The 18,594-nt window shown below is 40.8% G+C and overlaps 1 protein-coding gene across 1 annotated transcript in view; it reads left to right on the top strand.

Moving 5' to 3' along the window:
* LOC118394835 (matrix metalloproteinase-16-like) overlaps positions 1-18,594 on the top strand; it is a 48,606-nt gene that overhangs the window by 21,330 nt on the left and 8,682 nt on the right. Inside the window, exons 6-8 of the mRNA XM_052463930.1 lie at positions 2,364-2,525; positions 10,573-10,790; positions 14,974-15,112. Coding sequence (XP_052319890.1) covers positions 2,364-2,525; positions 10,573-10,790; positions 14,974-15,112 — 519 coding nt within the window. The remainder of the gene's footprint in view (positions 1-2,363; positions 2,526-10,572; positions 10,791-14,973; positions 15,113-18,594) is intronic.

Consider the following 18,594-nt stretch of genomic DNA (forward strand, 5'->3'; position numbering starts at 1 on the left):
TTTGGTGGTTGTAGCCTATCCTTCTCCTTAATTCCATCTTCCCTTGATTAAATATCCTAACTTTTTCCACACGGAGGCAATTGCCTATTGTCACTTGTAATGACTTGTGATTGGCCAACAACAAGCTACACGCGTCACGCTCCACTCTTGTATAGAGCGAGTGCTACAGAATAAATTTGAGCATTTCTCTCTCTCTACTGCAGCAGTTGCGTTCGGATCTGTACGGGCCCTTCCGGACAAGTCAGTTAAAATTACACATATTCCAGATCCATGACGAGTGACGTGGAGTCAAGCACGTATATCTGTGGTCCTGCTGCTGTGTGTGTGTGTGTGTGTGTGTGTGTGTGTGTGTGTGTGTGTGTGTGTGTGTGTGTGTGTGTGTGTGTGTGTGTGTGTGTGTGTGTGTGTGTGTGTGTGTGTGTGTGTGTGTGTGTGTGTGCGTGTGCGTGTGCGCACCGGTGTGTTGTGTAACAGGACATGAATGTTCCAATGCCTTGGGCAGGGACACTCTTTTCTCTGTAAGCTATGGCTCCCTATAGACACATAATATGCCCTTCACGTTTCCCAGCCTTAATAGCCTCATTCTAACCTTGCCGTTCATAATAGAGTTGAATCCCCAGGTGAAAAACACAAAACCGTATGAATTATAGCCCTATAGACTATAGTAAATGTCAGCAGTGTGATTAACATGTTGATACACTTATGTAGAATTCAACTGGATATGAGCCAGTTTTGTAGGTGTGTGTGTGTGTATCGTAGCTAGCACATAACGTTCTGAGAACCATATGTTTCAAAGAGCTTGGTGAGAATTTGGTTGTCCTATGGTTATTTTGCATGCAACTTTCCCACAAAGTTCTGAGAATGGTGCAGGATACCCAGCTTTTACTTTTCTTTTTCAGTTTCTCAGGTGGGAATGTCAATATTTTCAACATAATGTTTTCGACAGGTTTCCTCACGGTTCAATTTAAAGTCATGCTCTCAGAACATTCAGAGAACGTTAAGAAACAACATTCTTCTGTGGGAATTTCAGTACTTCAGAAGAATGTTTTCTGCAGGTTTCCTCATAGTTCTATTTAATGTCATGTTCATGAACATTAAGAGAACTTTCCATAAAACCCACAAGAACATTAGTAGAGTTCAAGGAACTTTCTAACAATGTTATTTAAAACCATATGCACTGAGTGTACAAAATATTAGGAACACCTTCCTAATATTGAGCTGCACCCCCTTTTGCCCTCAGAACAGCCTCAATTATTCGGGGCATGGACTCTACAAGGTGTCGAAAGCGTTCCACAGGGATGTTTGGCCCATGTTGACTCCAATGCTTGTGTGAAGTTGGATGGATGTCCTTTGGGTGGTGGACCATTCTTGATACATACGGGAAACTGTTGAGTGTGAAAATCCCAGCAGTGTTGCAGTTCTTAACAAACTCAAACCGGTGCGCCTGGTACCTACTACCATATCACGTTCAAATGCACTTAAATCCTTTGTCTTGCCCATTCACCCTCTGAATGGCACACATACACAATCCCTGTCTCAATTGTCTCAAGGCTTAAAACAGATTATTTAAACTGTCTATTCCCCTTCAGTTTTTCCCCTTAAACTGTCTACTCCCCTTCAGTGCTCAGTTTGCACCGGGGCCTCCGTCTCCTCTTTCTATTCTGGTTAGAGGCAGTTTGCACTGTTCTGTGAAGGAAGTAGTACACAGCGTTGTACGAGATTTTCAGTCTCTTGGCAATTTCTTGCATGGAATAGCCTTCAATTCTCAGAACAGAAATAGACTGATGCGTTTCAGAAGAAAGTCTTTGTTTCTGGCCATTTTGAGCCTGTAATCGAACCCCAAAATGCTGATGCTCCAGATACTCAACTAGTCTAAAGAAGGCCAATTGTATTGCTTCTTTAATCAGAACAACCGTTTTCAGCTGTGCTAACATAATTGCAAAAGGGTTTTCTAATGATCAATTAGCCTTTCAAAATGATGAACTTCGATTAGCTAACACAACGTGCCATTGGAACACAGGAGTGATGGTTGCTGATAATGGGCCTCTGTACGCCTATGTAGATATCCCATAAATAATCAGACGTTTCCAGCTACAATATTAATTTACAACATTAACAATGTCTACACTGTATTTCTGATCAATTTGATGTTATTTTAATGGACAAAAAAAAGATTTTCTTTCAAAATCAAGGACATTTCTAAGTGACCCCAAACTTTTGAACGGTAGTGTACATTCCCACAACTTCCAAGGAACCAAATGTGCTAGCTGGGGTCTGTGTGTGCGCATGTGTGTGTGTAGTCACACTACGTGTGTGTTTCTGTGTGTGTGATTCTAATCCCTAGTCTCTCTCTCCCTTCCCAGGTAATGACCTGTTCCTGGTGGCAGTCCATGAGCTGGGCCACGCCCTGGGTCTGGAACACTCCAATGACCCCACAGCCATCATGGCTCCATTCTACCAGTACATGGACACAGAGAACTTCAAACTTCCTCACGACGACCTTCAGGGCATCCAGAAAATCTATGGTACTGTACCAACAGGTAACTGCCAAATTATAGGAAACACCAAAATAAAGTGTCTTAATAGGGAGTTGGGCCAACCACCACGAGCCACCAGAACAGCTTCAATGCACCTTGGCATAGATTCTACAAGTGTCTGAAACTCTACTGGAGGAATGCGACACAATTCTTCCACAACAAATTCCACAATTCAGTGTTTTGTTGATGGTGGTGGAAAACATAACGTTATGACTATAACTACTGTTCCCTGAATGAGGGCAACAAGGTACACCATATTATGGGGAGTCACACTCTTGCGACTTCAGTTGAAGGATCTACAATCACGTCTTCCACAGGTGATAAGCATGCGGCTCGGATTCACTCCTTCAATTTAATACCACTCTTAACCGAGCCCAGGAATGGATGGTGCATTTCCCTCCTTCAGGGAACAGTAGTTATAGTCATAACGTTACATTCCCTTTCAGTCAGTCAACTTCGGTACAACATACAATGGGGAAATATAATCACGCCCCAAGCTGACCCCAACGGATAGTAAATGAAACGGCCCATGGCAAACCACCCAGACCTGATCTCACCAGATGCGTCAGTCTGGGTATTGCACACACAACGTGTTGGCTAGTAACTTTCCCCTGTCCCAGCCATAAGTACTCTGTGTACTATACTGGGAGCAGTGACATCCAAGCAATAAAACCTCACAAAAGTGTGTGGTGATGCCCAACTCACCGCAGCACAAATATCTCCTATAGTCAACCCTTTAAACAACGCCCAAGAAGCCACCAGACTCCTGGTGGAGTGGACATGTACACCGCTAGGTGACCCTTGCCCCATACTGCTATATGCCAGGGAGAAAGCCTCCACAATCCAATGGGAGAAACGCTGCATAGAGAGCGCCCTGCCGCGAGCTGGATTAGCAAAACAGATAAAAAGTTGATCACATAACCAGATGTCTTGGGTACGTTTAATGTATGTGCGTATAGCCCGCACGGGGCACAGGGCATGTAACCTCTGTTTCTCTTCAGACGCAAAAAAAGAGGACACAAAAAGGGAACTAGTTCAAAAGCTAAGTACCTGTAGGACATAGCCATGACTTTTGGAGCGAAGGCTGCATTTAGACACAATGTCACCTTAGAGCTGAATACAGGAAGGGTGTACGGATAACGCGTGGAGGTCCCCAACATGTTTAGCTGAGGCCAAAGGGAGGTTTTGTAGGAGAGGATCTTCAGATCCACCGACTCCAGAGGCTCAGTGCCTCCAAAACCAGTGCCAATTTCCAACTCTCAATTCCTATCAATTCTGGGATTATGTCCTCCATTCTTTTGGTTATTAGTGATGCATACCATTTATGATCCATGTTAAGAATTGCGATATGTCTATAGGAACTGCATTCCTTCTTATCTTTACCCGCTTTTTGGAATTACAGATGTGATGGCTTCTCTCCATGGTGGTAGATCTCCCTCTCGTAGATTCCAGTTCAAAGAGGGCCGAAGTAGAGGTGTTAGTTGTTCTCTGAAGGCTTTGAACCAGAACCAGATCTTTTTGCTTTTAGATTAAATATTGCATTATTCATTTCTTCAGTAGTTATTTCTGAAGTAAGTTTATCATTTTGCTCTGTTCCAATTGAAGGGAGATCAAGTGAGTAAAAAAAAACGCCCTGTTGTCTGTGCATCTGCCTTCTCTGGTTGCTTGCACAGATTTGTATAGTATGATTCAAACGCATTCTGTATTTCATCCAATTTGCATTTAATCTGCTTTGTTTTGCGGTCTTCATTTTTTAGAAAATTGTATTCTGTGCTTATTGTTTTCTGAGTCCCCATCCTAGTCATTTGAGTCTGCTTCGTTATATCGTTCTTTCAGGAACCTAAGCTTTTTTTCTCTACTTCTTCAATCTAAATCTGGTCAATTTCCTGTCTTACCCTTTGAATCTCACGTAATATAAAAGGGTCTTTGAAATGACTATGAGATCGTTCTAAGCTTCCTAATGTTTCCTGTAATTTCAGCAGTTTCTGTGCATTTATCTTTTTCTTGAGAGATGATGTGGCTAGGATCTTCCCTCTATTAACCAGCTTAGTGTATCCCACAATGAGGCAGGGGATACTTCCCCGTTATCATTATTCTCCAGATAGACGTTCAATTCTGTCTTTATTGACTCCTTAAATGCTGGATCATTCAGCATGCGTGTATTAAGCCTCCATAGAGTATTTCTTGGTTTGCTATCAAGATGTAGAGTTAGGTCAACTCCATTATTATCTAATAAGTCGTTCTGCCTAACCTTACAATCCTTAAGCCTGTGTCCATCTGCACTGTACATGAAAAAGTAGTCTAACCTGGAGTATTCAGTGTGGCGGGCTGAGTAAAAATTGCATCCCCTATAGGACCTATGGAAGTCGCGCCAAACATCAAACAGTCCTAAATCCTGTAAAATCCTATTGATCTTTTTAGCAACCGAGCTCATTTTCCTATTTTGATTTGTACTGTCCAATTGTGAGATTAAAATCATGTTAAAATCCCCTCCACTGATAAGCGTGCCAGAGATTTCTGTGGCAGTTAAATCAAACACATTCCTAAAGAACACATTCCCCGGTGGAGCGTAAACATTAAATGATGAAACTTCCTTGTGATCCAGTTTATGTTTAACAAAGATACATCTACCCTCCTTTCCTTATATTTCCTTGTTCCCTCCTTTCCTTTTATTTCTGATGTAAGCTCAAAAATGCAACGCCCCTTCTACCCATTTTATAAGAAGAGAAAATGGTATTCCTATATCCCTATATCTCTTGAGTTCTCGTGATCAGGATGGGATAAGTGAGTTCCCTGACAGAATAATATGTCAACTCTCTCCCGTTTCATCTTTGCTTTTACCTCACTTCTCTTGATGGCACTCCCCAATCTGTTTACATTGAGATTTATGACCTTAAATTCCCCATGATGCATCAATATAAACCAAAAAACCTGTGCACCATAACAGCCTGCTTAGCATCAACCTAAAAAGACAGAAAAAACAAGACCAATAAAAAAGTAAATTCAAGTGGGGAAAGAATTTGCAAGGCCAGAGGACTGAGGGGGATGCGCCTGACCGCTGGAGGGGCCCCTCACTCAAATGTCAAAATGCGTGATGCAAACAAAACCTTTTTGTGACTTTCATTAATCTGATGACTTTTATTTATTTAATCCACTAACTATGTTTAATTGTTACCTGATTAAATTAATAATGTAACAATTAACTCATTAGGAATTTGGGGCACCACGGAAGAAGTTGTTTAACTTCTCTAGGATAGGGGGCAGCATTTGGAATTCTGGATGAAAAGCATGCCCAAATTCAACTGCCTGCTACTCATCCCGAGAAGATAAGATATGCATATTATTCGTAGATTTGGATAGAAAACACTCTGAAGTTTCTAAAATGGTTTGAATCATATCTGTGTGTATAACATAACTTATGTACCAGGCGAAACCCCGAGGACAAGCCATTCGGGCCCGAACATTCGTCACATTCAACCCGCGATGATTGTGTTTTCAGCCACCGTTAGCTTGTGGGTGCTTTACATTCGCTACTGTCAATTATGATTGCATTTCTACTTACATTAAATATATAATTATTAATATACACCTACTGTATGATAGCTAGCGAATGAATTATCTAAATAACGTTAGCCTGCCTAGCTACTTCTGAAAAAGGAAAATGTTTTATTTCTGTCATTTCCAAAAGCTAACCTAACAAAAACATCATTCATTTTACGAGACGTGTTTGTGCCGTCATGTGCATTAGTAGCACCATTTCTAACTTATTTACATTCGTTTTTACTTATTTATGTTGACTCCATATTGATGTTGAGGTTTTAAGTTTTGGTGGACTTTTCTTAGTGGATGTACAATCATCGCGAATTGAATTATGAGGCGTTTCAGCCCCGAGGTGAACATAAATGTACACTCTCAAACTCGAAATCGAGGGTGGAGGTGCTTTCATTGCTAACTTCCCTTGCTTGGCTAATCATTTGGACCGATGACAAATATGGCTGTGGGGATTCTCCCAAGGGCATAAGGCGAGGGTAAGTGGACGAGTATGTGTCTTTTATGAGTTTGAAACGCAGCCAGTGATGTACCCCGATTGGCCGTGCCACAATGAGCCTCACTCGGTTTTGGCGGTAAAACTGCGTGTGGGATAATAGCCTTGTCATGTCCAACCCTGCTGGTTCCCTCGACTCCGCTACCAACAATTAATTTTCTATAGAGCCCATAACCTGTATCACTAGACACCTTAAAGGGACTAGTGAGCTTCAGGCAGGAATTAGCAATGGATCCCACCTATGGGGGAGGGACGCCCCCTTGCGGACAGTGACCCAACTTGTCACTCTCAACCTGGGGACACTGATATACCCCTTGAACCCTGTGAACAACGTGGAACGTGGGGTAACAGAGGGAGCAGCATTAAACATGGCCAAGCTTCCAACATACGTTGTGCTTCCATGAGACTGTATAGCCTGTATGAAGCCCGGCCCCTTTACAGGCACTCTGGCAATGGCTGACGTAGTAACCGTTTAGCTAAAGTAGGGGCACTGTTTTCACAGACCCATGCCAAAGCCCCTCGCTCTGGGCGTTACCCCAGACAAGTGCCCAGGGCTCTGCTTCTTCATCAGCGGTGCACACAAACTCCATTTCTTTCACTCCCTCCAACTCCAGGAACTGAAAATAGGAAGAGGGTTGCCATAACGCCAGGGGAAAGCTAGTCAGTTTTACTCGCCGGAGGTTAAGTATGCTAGCCAATGTTAACCGGGAGGCTTTTTAGCATAAGATAGTGTCGTGTCTCTATTATCCTTAATGTGATGACAGGCTATTTTCAAATCGATTACCTAACGTTTAACTTTTGAATAAATTAATCAGGCAATAACTAACTCATTAGGAATAGGATGGCACCACGGAAGCATTAGTTTATATGGAGCGGCTATCTCCCAAATCCACTCTTAAAGATCTGAAGATCTTTTATATCAATAGCAGTCCATAATTAATGATTCTTTACCTTCTATTAGTCTCATCGGAACGTCTTACAAAATTCTGCACGAAACCTAGCATAAATTATGAATCAGCGTTATACAAATTGGCTTATTTATTTATTTATTAACTAATCAAATCACATAAATACATAACAAACAAACAGTAGATATTATACATTGGGTTGCTACATGATACAAAGAAAAGACTCCCTAGCTGGCAAAGCCGATATGATGGCTTGGTAGACAAAAGAAAGGGCGTGTGGACCGATAAAGAGCGGGAAACTCAGAGGATTACTACACTCATAGAAATGACTAATACTTTACATGAATGACCACTCATTCAAAAATAAATTGCAATTCATATTTACGCCCGTATGTCATTGTCTTCTCTGTTGGAATCTGGTCTGTCTGCTGGAGAGTTCAGAATACCATTCGGAGATGTTGCCATAGAATAGGTGTTTCGGCGGTTGTCTGTATTCTTGTCCTAGGTTTTCGTAATTTCTAGCTGAAGACTAGTAATTTGTGTCGTCTAGAATTCGTCACTTATTCTGTGGAGATTGATAGTTTCAGAGTTTAACTCCAGCCGTGTAGCCAATGCTCCATTAAATTCTGTAGTTTAATTTCCAGCCGTGTAGCCAATGCTCCACGTAGTATAGTATTGTCCTTTGGTAGAGTTGTAGTTTTAATCCACTTCACAGACCAGCGTCACACGGTATGTTTTGGTCTTAGAAATTCAACCATTTGCAACCTTAGTTTACATTGGGTTTTACGTGGTCTGGTGTGAATTTCATCAGGAGTGGGTTTTATACGTTTCAGACAGTTGGGAAATGTACACATTAAGAGATACCGTTCAGTGGAAAAGGGCCGTGACGTCTAATGTGATGTCTGGGCTCACGGGAGTGTGGCCACTGACTAGTTAATCTTTATATGAAAATCCATACTCTCATTTAGAAGGTTAATATCACGTTACATCATTTCACAAACAGCTGGGAAATGTCCACTTTAAGAGATAACATTATGTGTGTTTCCTGTCCTTCATGAGATCACCAAATGAAACACACTCATCATAACTGTCCCTTTAGTGTCCATGGACCATTCCCACATTCTCAAAAGTAGAAATGGTTTAATTCTCCCATTTTGGGGATTTAGGAGTTTGGCCCGGTGAAGCCCTTTGTTCTCTCTCTGTACTCTCTCCCTCTCTTTCTGCATGACCAGGGGGAGAGAGCCTCTGCCAATAATGTATGACCTGAGATAACAAAACCTGGGTTTAGGAGAGAGAGTGAGGAACGAGGAACAAGAGGGGGGGGGGACGATCCACACCCAGAAAGGGCCACGTCATGACACTAGGCTAGCCTCTTTGACCGCAGCCCGGTCCGTTTAGAATAACCAAGCGACTTAATGATACATATACTAAACAAGAGAGCTACTCCAGAAACTCCATCATGAGGAGGCGGGAATAGCTAGTAATACCTAGCTCGCCTTAGTCAGTTAGCCAACCTGGCTAGCACGCTATGCAGCACTTGTTTAGCTAGCCCGGTCTCGAAAGTCCACATAGGAACGGATCACTGGGGTGGGACCGGACCCTTCATCAACAAGTCTGGGAAGAGAGGCAAGCAGTGCTTGCCCGAGGCAGCCTGTGAGGTACCTACCGAACCAGGATGCCCCTTCTCTTCGAGTAGCCTCCCGTAACCGACGACAGAGTGCACAGGAGCCGAGTTGGGCACCTGCAGCCATTACATACCCCACGCCCAGGCAGACCACCCAATCCATCTCCGCTTCCAGCATTCGGGAAAGGAAAGTCACCATCAGTAATTCCAAGCTTCCTCAAGAATGCTACACGTCTTTCCAGGGACTCTGTACACAGTACGTGGCAATGCGTACCCAAACTGGTTTGATTGAGGGCCACCTAAGCATGCTCCAAACCCGAGACAAACTATACATAGATTGTGAGTATCTTTCAGAGAAATGCTATAACCTCATGACTGGGGGCATGATCTCGACCCCAAACCAAACACACACTTATGCATCGTCGTCTCAGTTGTTTTGTTGACCATCTTACTCATTGTACCAGCAAATTGAAGAATAACTAATAACTTTGTTTGTGATTAGAAAACGTATGATAACTAGTACAGCGTACAGGTGGTGAGCCCACTCTATCACAGTTTAGTTAGCGCAACGTAAGATAGTCTCCTTTTCTAATTGTTTGTGTTCGTAGCGTGAATCGTTCCTGTTTTGACATTTTAGTCATTTAGCAGACGCTCTTATCCAGAGCAACTTACAGTAGTGAGAGCATACATTTCCATACTGGTCCCCCGTGGGAATCATACCATGCTCTACCAACTGAGCCACACGGGACCACATGAGGTGAAGAGTGGAATAATTGAAAGAATCCGAGCCTCACACTGGGCTTCTAGTGAGGCGTGGATTTAATTTGCCTTGTCAGGCGTGATTGTAGATCCTTCAACGAGAGTGCGACTACCCATAGTAGGTTGTACTGAAGTTGACTGACTGAAAGGGAACGCTCCAGAATCTCCCACAAGTGTTCAATTGGGTTGTGATCTTATAACTGACACACACACACCCTTTAAACCCCATATGCCCCTTTAAAACCCCTCTTTCAAAGTCACAGAGATCTTTTCTTCTTGCCATGGTAGCCAAAATAATGGGCAACTGGGCATTTTTATACATGACCCTAAGCATGATGGGATGTTAATTGCTTAATTAACTCAGGAACCACTCCTGTGTGGAGCACCTGCTTTCAATATACTTTGTATCCTTCATTTACTCAAGTGTTTCCTTTATTTGGGCATTTACCTGTATCTATTGTACTGCATTTAATTTCCCACATAATATTATATTATTGTAATGCCCTCAATCTGTTTAGTACACTAAATCTACGCAAAGTAGTATAGTAATAGTATTGTGTATATAATTTTAAAAACATTTGTTTTATTGTTTTCATTGAAGGAATAAATGTTCAATGATAATGTTCAATGACAATATGTATATTTTTTATGCCCTTAGCTAGTTAGTTGGTTGGGCTAATGTTTCCCATTCATCTCCAGGTCCACCAGACAGGGCTTTCCAGCCCACCAGGGCCCCACCCACGGCCCCTCCCCCACGCTTCCACTCCCCCTCAGAGCCCCGCAAGCACGACCGCCAGGTACGGCCCCACCGCCCGCCTCAGGGCGCCAAACCCTCCAACCCCTACGCCACGCCCAACATCTGCGACGGAGGCTTCAACACCCTGGCCATCCTCAGACAGGAGCTGTTCGTATTCAAGGTAGGTCGGCATGCACAGATACTGTGTAATGTACACTTGTCTACCCTATAAAATCTACAAAGTGTTAAAAGGTAATAGATTTTTCCTTCCGGTTAAGGTGGCATTAATTGCAACATGTGGCTTTTCGCTGCTTTCTTTTGCAAATTACTATAAATTGATGGACTTATTTCCTCAAGCCTGTCAATAATTAACACCATATTAAGGTGTGGAACATTCATTGTGTGACAAGGAATAACTAGTAGGTCTATTGCGCTCCAGCAGCTAGAATTTGTCTGTCCACAATCCGACTGTGGGAATATGGCGTCTCTCAATATCAGATTGTTCGTGAGGGAGGGAACATGAGTGGTTTTTCCTGTGGCTCCTGCTTTTTGTTTTACAGCCATGGGCTTATTAACACCAAATATAATAATTACATCTGTAATAAGGGGGGGTACAATGGCAACGCTAGCTATTCTCTCATGGAATGTGAGAGGCCTAAACTCACCAATCAAACGTTCCAGCTGTCTTGATATTCTAGCAAGAAACCATATTGATATAGCAATGTCCCAAGGAGAACACCTGCTCCAAAAGGACACACACAGAATAGAGAACTACTTGTACAAACTGGCTGCTTTTTCACCAGCCCCAAACAAAACTAAAGGTGCACGCACACAAGCGAAAAATAATATTTAAATATCCTTAAATCATACTCCATTAACATATTTTAAGTATATGTATTTAAGTATATTTAAAATGATCTAAATTGGAACCATTTTAAATACATTTAATGTGAATTTATTTGTATTTTATAACCATTTAAGTATATTAAATACATACAAAAGGATCTAAATTGGGGCATGTTCTTAGTATATTAGATACTAATGTGTATTCTAATATACTTTGAATACACCTTAAATATATTTATATGTATTTCTCAAAAGTGGAATATTTTTCTTCTGTATATTTGTATTATTCTTTTCACTCTGTCATTTACATCATTATTGTGGAGTCACTGCAACGTTGTTGATCTATCCTCCGCTTTCTCCCATCACAGCCATTGAACTCTGTAATTGTTTTACAATCAATCACCAATGGCCTCATGGTAACATCACTTAGCAGTTTCACGCCTGTCCTCCAGCTCAGTTCAGAAGAACGACTGTTACCTTTGCTATGTCTGGGTGGTTTAATTCATAATCCACAGCATAATTATTAACTTGAACATGCTTAAAGAGATATTCGATGTCTGATTTTTGTATTGTTACCGATCTATCAATCATTGCCCTTTTTATGAGACTTTCGAAAGGCTCCCTCGTCCTTGTAGTTGAATCTGTGCCTGATATTCAATACCTGACTGAGGGACCTTACATATGTTGTAATGGGGGACAGAGGAAAGGTTGGTCACAAAATAAATATATGTCGACCCCTGTTACTTCACACAGATCCATGAAACATATTCTGTGATTTCTTAAGCCAAATTCTACTCCTGAACTAATTTAGGCTTGCCTAAACAAAGGGGCTGAATATTTATGCAATGGCTATATTTGAGTGATCTAATTTGTAATATAATTTTTTTACTTTGATATTACAGAGTATTTTGAGTTCATTGTTGACAACAAATGACAATGAAATCAATTTTAATCCCACTCTTTAACACAATCAAATTTGAATACCAGAGGTAAGAATACTTTTGCAAGGCACTGTATACTTATAGTGCACTTGATCACTCACAAGAGTTTTATAAAAAAAAGAAAGAATTATGCTTCAACTTATTAAAAACAACTCCTGTATTTTGAATGAATATACTAAATTGCAATTCAAGCGATTGAAATTGAAGTACAGTTTTAATGTGTTTAAGTTTAATGATAGTAAGCATATTTTGATTTTACCTTTATTTAACTAGGCAAGTCGGTTAAGAACAAATTCTTATTTTCAATGACGGCCTAGGAACAGTGGATAAACTGCCTTGTTCAGGGGCAGAATTACAGATGTGTACCTTGTCAGCTAGGGGATTTGATCTTGCAACCTTTTAGGTTACTAGTCCAACACTCTAACAACTAGGCTACGCTGCCGCCCCAATATAGTATACTTAAAGACTGAAAAATGATTCATTTAAAGTGTACTCTTAATACGTGTATTGAAGGTTGATGATAGCATATTTATAGTATACTACAAGACTGAAAAACAATTAATATAATATATTATAGTCTACTTAATATATACTAGAAAAATACATCTCGATTTTGAAGTATATTATTTGATTATTTTGTATATTTCAGTATACTTGTAATATATTCAAATATACTTTTTTTTTGCTTGGGTAATCATTGCAACACATAAGAAATAAAAAAGTACCATCTTGGGTAAAGGCAAAGACCAAGAAGGCAGAATCACTTTCCTTAAATGTATCCATAATGGAAAGAAAATTGCCTTTATTAATGTGTATGCTCCAAATTCATATAATTCTATGTTTTTTGATTCTCTGAGCAGCATATTGTTAGAAATACGTGAATTCCAACTGGTTATTGGGACAAACATGAATGCCATTTTGGACATGCGGGACAAAACTAATGAGACCAACTCCAATCCAGAGGCAGTCAAGGCTCTCCAACATATACTCTCTGATTACAACCTTATTGATGCCTGACTAGCTCATAACCCTAAAGCAAAGAAATACACTATCTATTAAAACAGGCACAAAACATTCTCCCATATTGATTTCGTGCCATTATCTACTCCTCTATTTTCTTTAATCATGAAAATAGAAATTCGGCATATGAGCATATCTGATCACCATGCTTATTATTGCCAGATACAAATGCCAGAACCTCCTAAAAGAACCACATGTTTTAATGATTCCTTACTACAAAATCATACTTTCTGTGAACAATTTCAAACTGAATTAAATTAATTGATAATGATTAACAAAAATTAAGTCGATGATCATCCGATTTTATGGGATGTCATTGAAGGTTTTATTAAAAACAATTCAACTGCATTTGCATCTGGGCTGAATGAATCACAATTAATGAAGATATCAGAATTGGAAAAGTTGTTAACGACGTTAGAGCGGTTTCAACAAACACTTTTATCAGACTAGGTAGCGACTACTCTTTTCAAAGTCAAGACAGATCTAAATCTATAAGACAGAGAGCAGAATTTGACATCCATCAAGTTAGACTCAACCTTTACTTCCGTGGTAATCGATCCAGTCGTCTACTGTGTAACAGGCTTTGTAGTAATGATCGATTAGAGTATATTGCAACTATAGAATCTGAATCAGGTGAATTGCTAATGACTCCCCATTTCTATAAAATAATTGTACACCTCTGATTGTACATCCACACAAAGCCAGATTGAATCATTTTTAAAAGCTATAAGAACTCGTCTTTTTTCAACTGAAGAAGCCAGCTTCCAGGGAGCCCACATCTCCCTTCATGACCTCAAATGGACATTGGATAACATGAATAAAGACAAATCACCTGGTTGTGATGGTATTCCTCCTGAGGTCTATAATGTATTGGGGAACCAATTAGGTCCACTGCTACTTGAAATGATTAACAAAGCCGCTCACAAAGGTTTGTTTTGAAGGGATGTAAATACAGCGCTAATTTCGCTTTTATTTTTAAAAAGATAAGGACTCCACCCAGTGCTCTCACTACCTTCTATCTTTGATAAACACAGATATTCAATTATTTTCCAAAAATGTTAAATTTCTTTACATTTAAAATTCTGTGAACTGTCTTGTGCAAGTTTTAAATTGACACAATACCCGTTAGCCATGCTAACTAGCATTTTCAAATTTGAGAGTAAATAAAACCTACTGATATTGATAAAAGTCACCTTGTCCGAAAGGTTATCAAAACATCACGCCGGGTAATCCTACACGAAACGCAGCCCTTATTGTAAGTGCTTCTAATATTTCCTATGGGGAAAATGAATGGTGGGGAAATTATTGGAACCATGTCTGTTTGACCGCTAGATTTGATGGTTATTATTACACTTCCACTGTTGACCATGTCCCCTGACTGTGGATGGAGAGATGTTAAAAGATATGTTTACATGTGGAGGTGTTCACTGAAGGCTTTCAGTGGAATCGATCACTGCTGGTTTTAGGGAATGCGACGAAGCAGGTTTCAGAGTTTGGGTTTATGCTACCACAGAGAAGGAGGTGAAGATCATGTGTTTTTGTCTGCACCGTGTGTAGGACCAGTGGTTCTGGAGGGTGAGGGACAACTCAGTGGTCCCTGGCTACCCCATGCAGATCAACTACTTCTGGAAAGGCCTGCCTGCCAAGATCGACGCCGTCTATGAAAACAGCGAAGGGAAGTTTGTCTTCTTCAAAGGTGAGAGAAAGAGATAAATGAGAGATAGAGAGGAAAAAAGGACAGGATGGGAGAGAGATGGAGGAGATGAAAGGGAGCTTACTTTACTCTTGTATCAGCAGAAGGTAGCATTATGTTTGAAGGGTAGTTTGAGGAGAGCAATTGAGGGAAAAAGACAGAGCAAAGCAGTTTGTGGTCATCACAATGTCATATTGATAAGTACAAGAGAATGTCAATGCAATTAGTAGAAATATGTTCTAAATTGCATCAATTTTGTACTGTATGATAACGGGTGAGAGTTCAGCCCCTCCTCCATCCCTGCATCCCTCCATCAGGCAGATTAACATGACATCTGTCACCGAGCAGGATCACAGAGGGCATCATGCTTTATTTATTCCCTCGTGGAGGAGCTACTTACTGGACTGGACTCCCAACACTTTAGCAGCCCGTTATTGTCCTGCGATCACAATAAAACAACACGTCAGTAGCATCTTATTGTACTGCATTCACAATAAAAATAAACACTTTAGTAGCCCCTTATTGTACTGCGTTCACAATAAAACAACACGTCAGTAGCCCTTATTGTACTGTGTTCACAATAAACAACACGTCAGTAGCCCCTTATTGTACTGCGTTCACAATAAAACAACACGTCAGTAGCCCCTTATTGTACTGCGTTCACAATAAACAACACGTCAGTAGCCCCTTATTGTACTGCATTCACAATAAAAATAAACACTTTAGTAGCCCCTTATTGTACTGCGTTCACAATAAAACAACACGTCAGTAGCCCCTTATTGTACTGTGTTCACAATAAACAACACGTCAGTAGCCCCTTATTGTACTGTGTTCACAATAAACAACACGTCAGTAGCCCCTTATTGTCCTGCGTTCACAATAAAACAACACGTCAGTAGCCCCTTATTGTACTGTGTTCACAATAAACAACACGTCAGTAGCCCCTTATTGTCCTGCGTTCACAATAAAACAACACGTCAGTAGCCCCTTATTGTACTGTGTTCACAATAAACAACACGTCAGTAGCCCCTTATAGTACTGTGTTCACAATACACAACATGTCAGTAGCCCCTTATTGTCCTGCGTTCACAATAAAACAACACGTCAGTAGCCCCTTATTGTACTGCATTCACAATAAAACAACACTTCAGTAGCCCCTTATTGTACTGCATTCACAATAAAACAACACTTCAGTAGCCCCTTATTGTACTGCGTTCACAATAAACAACACGTCAGTAGCCCCTTATTGTACTGTGTTCACAATAAAACAACACGTCAGTAGCCCCTTATTGTACTGCGTTCACAATAAAACAACACGTCAGTAGCCCCTTATTGTACTGTGTTCACAATAAAACAACACTTCAGTAGCCCCTTATTGTCCTGCATTCACAATAAAACAACACTTCAGTAGCCCCTTATTGTCCTGCGTTCACAGTAAAACAACACTTCAGTAGCCCCTTATTGTCCTGCGTTCACAGTAAAATAACACTTCAGTAGCCCCTTATTGTCCTGCGTTCACAGTAAAACAACACTTCAGTAGCCCCTTATTGTCCTGCATTCACAATAAAACAACACTTCAGTAGCCCCTTATTGTCCTGCGTTCACAGTAAAACAACACTTCAGTAGCCCCTTATTGTCCTGCGTTCACAGTAAAACAACACTTCAGTAGCCCCTTATTGTCCTGCATTCACAGTAAAACAACACTTCAGTAGCCCCTTATTGTCCTGCGTTCACAATAAAACAACACTTCAGTAGCCCCTTATTGTACTGTGTTCACAATAAAACAACACTTCAGTAGCCCCTTATTGTCCTGCGTTCACAATAAAACAACACTTCAGTAGCCCCTTATTGTACTGTGTTCACAATAAAACAACACGTCAGTAGCCCCTTATTGTCCTGCGTTCACAATAAAACAACACGTCAGTAGCCCCTTATTGTACTGCATTCACAATAAAACAACACTTCAGTAGCCCCTTATTGTACTGCATTCACAATAAAACAACACTTCAGTAGCCCCTTATTGTCCTGCGTTCACAATAAAACAACACTTCAGTAGCCCCTTATTGTCCTGCGTTCACAATAAAACAACACTTCAGTAGCCCCTTATTGTCCTGCGTTCACAATAAAACAACACTTCAGTAGCCCCTTATTGTCCTGCGTTCACAATAAAACAACACGTCAGTAGCCCCTTATTGTCCTGCATTCACAATAAAACAACACGTCAGTAGCCCCTTATTGTCCTGCATTCACAATAAAACAACACGTCAGTAGCCCCTTATTGTCCTGCATTCACAATAAACAACACGTCAGTAGCCCCTTATTGTCCTGCGTTCACAGTAAAACAACACGTCAGTAGCCCCTTATTGTCCTGCGTTCACAATAAAACAACAGGTCAGTAGCCCCTTATTGTACTGCATTCACAATAAAACAACACTTCAGTAGCCCCTTATTGTCCTGCGTTCACAGTAAAACAACACGTCAGTAGCCCCTTATTGTACTGCATTCACAATAAAACAACACTTCAGTAGCCCCTTATTGTCCTGCATTCACAATAAAACAACACGTCAGTAGCCCCTTATTGTCCTGCGTTCACAATAAAACAACACGTCAGTAGCCCCTTATTGTCCTGCGTTCACAATAAAACAACACTTCAGTAGCCCCTTATTGTACTGCGTTCACAATAAAACAACACGTCAGTAGCCCCTTATCGTCCTGCATTCACAATAAAACAACACTTCAGTAGCCCCTTATTGTCCTGCGTTCACAATAAAACAACACTTCAGTAGCCCCTTATTGTACTGCGTTCACAATAAAACAACACTTCAGTAGCCCCTTATTGTACTGCGTTCACAATAAAACAACACTTCAGTAGCCCCTTATTGTACTGCGTTCACAATAAAACAACACTTCAGTAGCCCCTTATTGTACTGCGTTCACAATAAAACAACACTTCAGTAGCCCCTTATTGTACTGCGTTCACAATAAAACAACACTTCAGTAGCCCCTTATTGTACTGCGTTCACAATAAAACAACACGTCAGTAGCCCCTTATTGTCCTGCATTCACAATAAAACAACACTTCAGTAGCCCCTTATTGTCCTGCGTTCACAATAAAACAACACGTCAGTAGCCCCTTATTGTCCTGCATTCACAATAAAACAACACTTCAGTAGCCCCTTATTGTACTGCATTCACAGTAAAACAACACTTCAGTAGCCCCTTATTGTCCTGCATTCACAATAAAACAACACTTCAGTAGCCCCTTATTGTCCTGCATTCACAGTAAAACAACACTTCAGTAGCCCCTTATTGTCCTGCGTTCACAGTAAAACAACACTTCAGTAGCCCCTTATTGTCCTGCATTCACAGTAAAACAACACTTCAGTAGCCCCTTATTGTCCTGCGTTCACAGTAAAACAACACGTCAGTAGCCCCTTATTGTACTGCATTCACAATAAAACAACACTTCAGTAGCCCCTTATTGT

Source organism: Oncorhynchus keta, chromosome 15 (assembly GCF_023373465.1).
Source record: "Oncorhynchus keta strain PuntledgeMale-10-30-2019 chromosome 15, Oket_V2, whole genome shotgun sequence".
In the NCBI taxonomy this organism is placed as follows: Eukaryota; Metazoa; Chordata; class Actinopteri; order Salmoniformes; family Salmonidae; genus Oncorhynchus; species Oncorhynchus keta.